At 44.6% G+C, this 7,749-nt stretch overlaps 1 protein-coding gene across 1 annotated transcript; it reads left to right on the forward strand.

The window, feature by feature from the left end:
* The first annotated feature begins 245 nt into the window (after nt 1-245).
* On the forward strand, nt 246-7,474 carry SERINC3 (serine incorporator 3). The gene is made up of 9 exons (XM_009282190.2): nt 246-407; nt 862-1,055; nt 1,984-2,063; nt 3,341-3,478; nt 4,337-4,506; nt 5,245-5,335; nt 5,748-5,925; nt 6,353-6,580; nt 7,336-7,474. Exons 1-9 carry the CDS (start codon nt 372-374, stop codon nt 7,472-7,474), a joined length of 1,254 nt encoding a protein of 417 aa, XP_009280465.1. The 5' UTR covers nt 246-371.
* The last annotated feature ends 275 nt before the right edge of the window (nt 7,475-7,749 follow it).

Consider the following 7,749-nt stretch of genomic DNA (forward strand, 5'->3'; position numbering starts at 1 on the left):
GGCCGCGGCACGCTGCCGGGCGGCGGGCCCCCGGGAATGGGCCCAGGCTGATAAGCCAGGTTATCTACGGGCGTTTTCGAACACGATGTCAGTCAGAAATGTCGGTTAAGCGGTTTATCCGTGTGGTCCGGCGCGGAGCGGGGTGTCTGCGAATGGAGGTCGGGTTTTCCTCTCTCGGTGTCGTTGGACGCCCCGCCGCCAGCTGCGAGGGGAATGCCCTTACTATTTCTGTCTCTGTCCTTCAGATTCCCTGTCTGTGCAGCGGTGCCTCGTGTTTACTGTGCCAATGTTGTCCCAACAGCAAGAATTCAACAGTGACGCGTCTTATCTATGCCTTCCTCCTCCTCCTCAGTACCGTTCTTGCCTGCATTATGCTGGCACCGGGCATGGAAGAGCAGCTGAAAAAGGTATGGAGGGGAAAACCTCTTTCTAACTGTTTGCAGAAGCGTTACTTGTGCCGGTGACTATTGATTCTCTTTACTTGGGATGGGTTACGTGAGAGGCACGAACACCCAAATGTGCCTTGTCCCCCGAGTTAAGAGACTGCGGGTACTGAACGGCTTCTAGCTGAAATCGCAAATACAGTGAATGTACATTTTTAAGTACGTGCCTGACCAGACCTGGAGATTGCCAGTGGTTATCAGAGGCCTGCTGCTTTGGTATCTTAATCTTCCTGGATGCTGTTAGTGATGACATAGGGAAAGAAAGACGATAATGTCTGTGCAGGCCGGCTGAGCACAACGTCTTTTGTTAGCAGATCTCCCAGAAGACAGCTGACTGAAAGCCGTAGCTGTTAGAGTGCTTAAAGAATGAAATTGCAAATGCAGACGTAAATTCACAACTAAATGTGTCTTTACTCAGATACCTGGATTTTGTGATGAGGGGCTTCATACTCGCATACCGCATATGGATGGCTTTGTCAGCTGCGATGTGTTTGTTGGATACAGAGCTGTCTATCGGATCAGCTTTGCCATGGCAGTGTTCTTCTTTCTCCTCTCTCTGCTCATGATAGAAGTGAAAACAAGTAATGATCCAAGAGCCTCGGTACACAATGGGTATGTGTGTGAGCCAGCTGTCTGGTCTTCCAGCTTGTTTCCTCTCTCAAGTTTCTTTGCTGAACACAATGGCGAATTGTTTACGCGTACATTGACAGCCTCCAGTTTCTTTTGAACTGAATACAGAGTAACGCTTTAGTCTCCTAAAAAGCTTCCTATTTATGTAACGTGTTCACTGTACTGGTAATGCTCGGAGGTTGGGTAACCTCGGAGCCGGTGCTCTGGGCACCCCTCTGTGTTTCCACAGGGATGCTAGATTTCAGTTAATTTATATCGCCATCCTTGTGCCGACCCTAGTGCTCATTGGGTCATTCACCAGGCCAGTCTGACTCAGTAATCCAGCAGAAACTGGTTTCTGATTCACTGATTTAACTGGGTTAGTTCTGGGCTGGATGACTGAATTGTCATAGAGTCATTTAATTTGAAAGGGACCTTTGGAGATCATGTGATCCAGCCCCCTGGTTAGAGCGGGTTATTCGGGGTCTTGTCTAGTTGAGTTTTGAATGTCTCAAAGGATGGGGATGCTTCGACCTCTCTGGGCAACCTGTGCAATTTCTTGCAATATCCGATTGTAGTTTCTCTTTTTGCAACTTGCATATGTTGCCTCTTGTCCTTCCACTGCGCACCTGCAAGAAGAGTCTGGTTTTGTCGTCTTTCCACCTTCCCTTTAGGCAGCTGAAAACAGCAATTAGATCTCCCCTTTCCCTTCTCCAAGCTGAACAGCGCAGTTAGCCTTCCTCCCTGCAAGGATGAGCTGCTCACTCACGTTCAGCATCTTCATCTGTAATCCCACTGAACACAATTTTTTTTGCTTTAAATTTCTGTTAGACACTCATCTATGTACAGCAAGCTGCTTGCAGACCGTGTAAAACATGACTATTGTGTGCAGAGTAAGACCGGTATTTTCAACTTATATCTTCTTTTAAAGGTTCTGGTTCTTCAAAATAGCTGCCATTGTGGCTATCATGGTTGGAGCGTTTTACATTCCTGAAGGGCCTTTCACAAGAGGTACAGTTAATATGTCATCATGGAATTCTGTTTAATAAACCTTTTCATAGATTTACCAGGCTATAGTTGTGACAGTTATCTTGTAAAAGACACAGATTTCTGTCCTACTTCATTTGAGTATCTTGGTTCATCCGGTATTTTGGTGACCAACTGAAGTTACGGCAATAAGCAATCTCTTTTCAAGTGCACAGGTGGTGTGTATTAATAATTCGGTACCCCATGACACGATCGCTACTGGGCTCAGTCTTCTGACACTCTTTAGATTAGAGGCAGCTCGGAACACTGACAAGTGCTAAATACTTCCCTAGAGTCTCTGAAAAATCTGTGCAAGAAACCTTTACTGTCTGGCCACAACACAGGAACTTGAAAGGGTGGTTGATCCTCGAAGAAATGTGGCATGATGGTACTTATGTATGCAAAGATGTCTTGTGTTAGAGCTTGCGTTCATTCTGAAAACGTTGGGCTAAATATTCCCATGCTCAGCTTGACTAGCATAGGCTGCACCCTTGAACAGCTGGGACTTCTCGCATAGAATCATAGAATCATTGAGGTTGGAAAAGACCTCTAAGATCATCCAGTCCAACCATCGACCCAACACCACCATGCCCACTAAACCATGTCCCTAAGCGCCTCATCTACACGTCTTTTAAATACCTCCAGGGATGGGGACTCCACCCCTTCCCTGGGCAGCCTGTTCCAATGTTTCACCACTCTTTCAGTAAAGAAATTTTTCCTCATGTCCAATCTAAACCTCCCCTGGCGCAACTCGAGGCCGTTTCCTCTCGTCCTATCGCTTGTTACTTGGGAGAAAAGACCGACCCCCACCTCGCTACAACCTCCTTTCAGGTGGTTGTAGAGAGCGATGAGGTCTCCCCTCAGCCTCTCCTTTTCTCCAGGCTAAACAACCCCAGTTCCCTCAGCCGCTCCTCAGCAGACTTGTTCTCCAGACCCCTCACCAGCCTCGTTGCCCTTCTCTGGACACGCTCCAGCACCTCGACGTCCTTCTTGTAGTGAGGGGCCCAAAACTGAACACAGTATTCGAGGTGCGGCCTCACCAGGGCCGAGTACAGGGGCACGATCACTTCCCTCATGTGCATGCTTCTGCACGATGGAGGCCAAAGTGATTAACAGCATCTGCATTTCTGAATATAGTTTCAGATTTTTTCATTATTTGTCTGCAGTATAATTAGAAGCTTTTTATTTTATTTTATTTTTTTAAACTGGGGTAGCATGCAAATGATGAAAGCTAACCCTGTTTTTCTTGCTCCCTTTTCTAGCTTGGTTTGCTATTGGTATTTGTGGAGCCTTCTGCTTCATTCTTATCCAGTTGGTGCTTCTTGTGGACTTTGCTCATTCCTGGAATGAGAACTGGGTTGAGAGAATGGAGGAGGGAAATTCTAAATGTTGGTATGCAGGTAGGAATCTTAACCTGTAAAGGATTTGTTTCTGCTGGCCAGTACTCTGCAGAACATCACTTACTAGTTTGCAAACGTACCTAGAATTACACTCCACAGTCTCCTTGAGTCATAACTGTAAACGTTTGGAATTAATAGCTGCAGTGTTGCCTTCTTCTCATTAAATAACATGTAAAATATTTTAGGCTTGTGATTAGCAGATCTGACAGTCATAACAAACAACACTTGCCTAGTTTGCAGTGCGAGTGCAGAGCTAGTAGCCTGGATCTCTAACTTTGCTTTGCCACCTCCCCTACTGAGGTCCTCGGGAAGTCAGTTATGTCGATGACAGTGGCTGCAGTACAACACAAAGCATGCCTCAGCGCGTGCTCCCGAGCTGACCGCTAAATTACAAAGTGCTAATTGTTGTGGTTCTTCGCTCATAGCTATGGATGCTGCAACAGCATTTTGTAGCTTCTTATAAAGAACGTAGCAGAATGGAAATGAAAATGGGTGGTCTCTAGCATAGAAGGGGGAATTCAGGGCTTATAAATAGCCCATGAGAAGTGTGCGAAGAGCACTCTCATTTTGACACCGTGACTTGACATCAGTTAAACCAATTAAACTGCCGCTGAAAGGCAGGTCTTATTCCCCTGATGGCACCATCGGCTTCCCTCTGAGCTACACTACTTAGTGAGCCAAAGCAGAAATTCAGCCATACCTAATAGAAATGCGTTCTGCTAGTCTAGTTTTCTGAGCCAGACTTCCAGGTGAGGAAGAGGGACTGTCTCATTACAGTGGTAGCTGGTCATTAAATCACCTTAGATGTACTGTTAAACTACATGGGTATTGTAACAGTTAATTTTTTTTTCCCTCCAGCTCTGCTGTCATGTACAAGCTTGTTCTATGCCTTGTCGCTGGTTTTTGTGGTGCTTTTCTATGTTTTCTACACGAAGCCTGATGACTGCACTGAGAACAAGTTCTTCATAAGCATTAATATCATCCTGTGCATTGCTGTCTCCATTGTTTCTACCCTTCCAAAAGTTCAGGTATTATTTTTCTCTGCTATTTTCTTCTGACATACAAAGCAGGGAAGTAAGAAAGATGTAGTACCAATTCAGTCAGACATAAAACTTCAAAATTGGGGTATCATCATAGCTATGCTAGCTAGGAACATTTTAAAAAAAAAAAAAATCTTACTCTGAAACCAATGCACTATGTAGTGACATATTTCCTGAAGATAGGCTTTTTTTGGCTAACATTGTTTTGGACTTTGTTTCCATGTGGGGCACTGCTGGTGTGGTTTTAGTGGTGAACGTTCTGGCAGAACAGAGAAACCCGTTAGGGAAAAGCAAAATAAGCTGGAAATTTATTGGCTTAATACTGTGGCTTTGAAATTATGGGTAAGCGTGTTTAGTATGAGAGGAAGCTTGCATGTTACTTGATTCCAAACTGGTATTACTCAAATAAATCACATGCTAGATTCGTATCTACAAAACTGTTAACAAGTTGGGATTAACTCAGTAAGAAGCCATAACCAAGTCTTGGGCACAGAAAAATTGGATTTGGTTTGCTTATTCCTTCCATGTTTGAGTTGCTCACCGCATAATTTGTATTAGTCTGAGTTTCTTCTGGTCTTTTAAACGTAGAACAGAGCTCACTGCACTTCTAAAAAATAAAGTTTTTCATGCTAGTAATTGTTGAATCTGTGGCAGTAGGGCAAAACCATCCACCTATAGGTAGAACTTGCCCTTTTGACCTTGGCTTGCTATTCTGTCCTTGAACAGGAACATCAGCCTCGCTCTGGCCTCCTCCAGTCCTCTGTTATCACGCTCTACACCATGTATCTCACTTGGTCAGCCATGTCCAATGAGCCTGGTAAGCAACAGGCTGTCGAGTAACAACGTATTTTGGTGTGAAAGCAGAAGCTGTTGATGGGGCTTGCAGTTATTACAGATCACTGTGTGGGGATTGCTGATCTGTCTAGGTAAAAATCTAGTGAGGCACTAAAGCCGACTTCACTGAAACCATCAAATTGTCTCTTTCCAGAACTAAACTGGGGTATTTGTGAGGGGAAAGAAAAGCGTCAGGGCATTCTGATTTTATTTGTTTATTACACCCTTGCCTAGCTCACAGGAAGGAAAAATATTCCATGTCATTGCTGCCTCTGGGGAATTGAAGAGATCAGCAGTTAAAGGGGATGAAAAATTGCAAGCTTATCTGTCACCTTTTCTTAGCTAAATGCTGGCAAAGCTCATCTCTCTTTAATCTGCCTTGAAATCCCTCTCAGAACGAAGCTGTAACCCGAGTTTGCTGAACATCATTACCCAGATAGCTACACCCACAGTTGTTCCGGCAAATACCACTGTCGTACCTGCTACGCCAGCTCCGCCCAAGTCCCTGCAGTGGTGGGATGCCCAGAGTGTTGTTGGATTGGTTATCTTTGTCCTTTGCCTCTTGTATTCCAGGTAGGATCTGCACTGCTATCAAATGATAAACAATAGGGATTTGTCTGCTTTTTTGTTTGAATCTGGGTCTAGTGAAAAACGTACCTGCATTTATTCATATCCAGCTGCGGTCTCAGGCCCAAGCCCTAATACGGCTAATAAAACTGCATTCCGTTTTGTGGATGAGGATAGGCTTTATTAGCCCAATTCAGATAACAGAACAAAATGTGTTATGGGATCTGGACTAGGAACACTGTTTAACTATGTTAACAAAAGCTCGGATGAAAACAGAGCTCTTTGAGGAGCTTCGTTGTGTTTCCAGATGGATTTAAAAACTGTTACTTGCTAGTCCCAGATGTCCACTGTGGTCTGCTGCTTGCTTTATTAGCAAACATAGCTAACTGAAGAGGGAGTTTTTAACCATGTCTATCTTTGGGTTACACTGCAGCATTCGCTCTTCAAGTAACAGCCAGGTGAACAAGCTGACACTGTCTGGGAGTGACAGTGCCATTCTGGAGGATGCTGTGGGAACAGGCAGCGGGGCTGCAGAGGAAGGAGAAGTGCGCCGTGTCATGGATAACGAGAAGGATGGCGTTCAGTACAGCTACACCTTCTTTCACTTCATGCTCTTCCTTGCCTCTCTTTACATCATGATGACACTCACAAACTGGTACAGGTAAGAGCAAGACAGAAAGTGATGGGTTGTATGTGCCAGACAGTGTTTCTAGGTGGGACAGGAGACTCCTGCCCTATAGGCTACTCCTGCCCAGCTGGCTAAGGTGCTGTCCCTATGCCAGTTGCACTGGAGTTGTGCCTTCTCAATTTTGCGTTGCTGAATAAGATGTAAAAAACCTGTAGAAAAAGCCAAGATCAGCAGCTGTAGTCCTAGTGAACTGCTTCACAGCTGCAAGGGCAGAAAGTGTGGTGACCATCCTTCAGATACGCAAGCAGCAGGAAGGTCACGTATCAAACTGGCTTAGGGTGACCTCCTGGGAAGTTTGTCAGAGGCCAGCCTAATGTTACTGGCTCTTCACCCTGGGAAAGATGTGCAGGGACAGCCATACGTGCCACTTAAATGGAGATATGATTTCCTAGATCTGTTGGGAGCACTTGGACATATCCTTTGCTGCTGCAGCTTACAACTGCTTTCCCCAAGACTGCTATATTGTATAAATTAGCAAATATGCTTACAGAGCAGCAGCCATCAGGAGTCTATTGCATAGCTGACTGAGAGATTTCCTTTAGGAGTAGCACATCAACATATGCAACCATTTAAATTCCTGGTTTAGTTGTCTCACCACACTCCTCCCACAAAGGCTCTTGCATCAGAGTGTCCCAAATCATTGTTCTACCTTCAGATTCATGTGAGAGATAGCAAGGAATAGTGGAAGGTGCCTTCTGTATCTGTTAACTGGCTTCTTTACTTTTTAGCCCTGATGCAGATTTTAAAACAATGACAAGCAAGTGGCCAGCCGTGTGGGTGAAGATAACCTCCAGCTGGGTTTGTCTCCTTCTCTACCTTTGGACCCTAGTGGCTCCTCTTGTCCTTACTAATAGGGACTTCAGTTAAATTGCTGCACCTGTCTGAGCTTACAGAAGTGGGGAACTTTTTGCTGAAAGCCAAAATGTTCATGTATTGCTTTAGTTATACTATGTTACTGTTTCTTATGTTAATAAGAACATGCAAGTGGATAGAAAGTTATGTATTGCATAAGGCTTGATGCAGGATCAAAATTATTACCAGTTATCTTCCTATTTTAACATTGTCGTGTTATCTTATGGCTGCATTTTTAAAATTCACTACAGCTGTGCTGGAAAGCACAAAAGAAAGTATCTGTTCTGTAC

Source organism: Aptenodytes forsteri, unplaced genomic scaffold (genome assembly GCF_000699145.1).
Source record: "Aptenodytes forsteri isolate BGI_AS27 unplaced genomic scaffold, ASM69914v1 Scaffold149, whole genome shotgun sequence".
Taxonomy (NCBI): Eukaryota; Metazoa; Chordata; class Aves; order Sphenisciformes; family Spheniscidae; genus Aptenodytes; species Aptenodytes forsteri.

Coding starts and splice junctions, on each gene's coding strand:
- SERINC3 (XM_009282190.2), top strand. CDS start 372: ATGCTGGCACCGGGCATGGAAGAGCAGCTGAAAAAG. Junction 2,064..3,340: donor TGAAGGGCCTTTCACAAGAG/GTACAGTTAATA, acceptor TCCCTTTTCTAG/CTTGGTTTGCTATTGGTATT. Junction 4,507..5,244: donor CTACCCTTCCAAAAGTTCAG/GTATTATTTTTC, acceptor GTCCTTGAACAG/GAACATCAGCCTCGCTCTGG.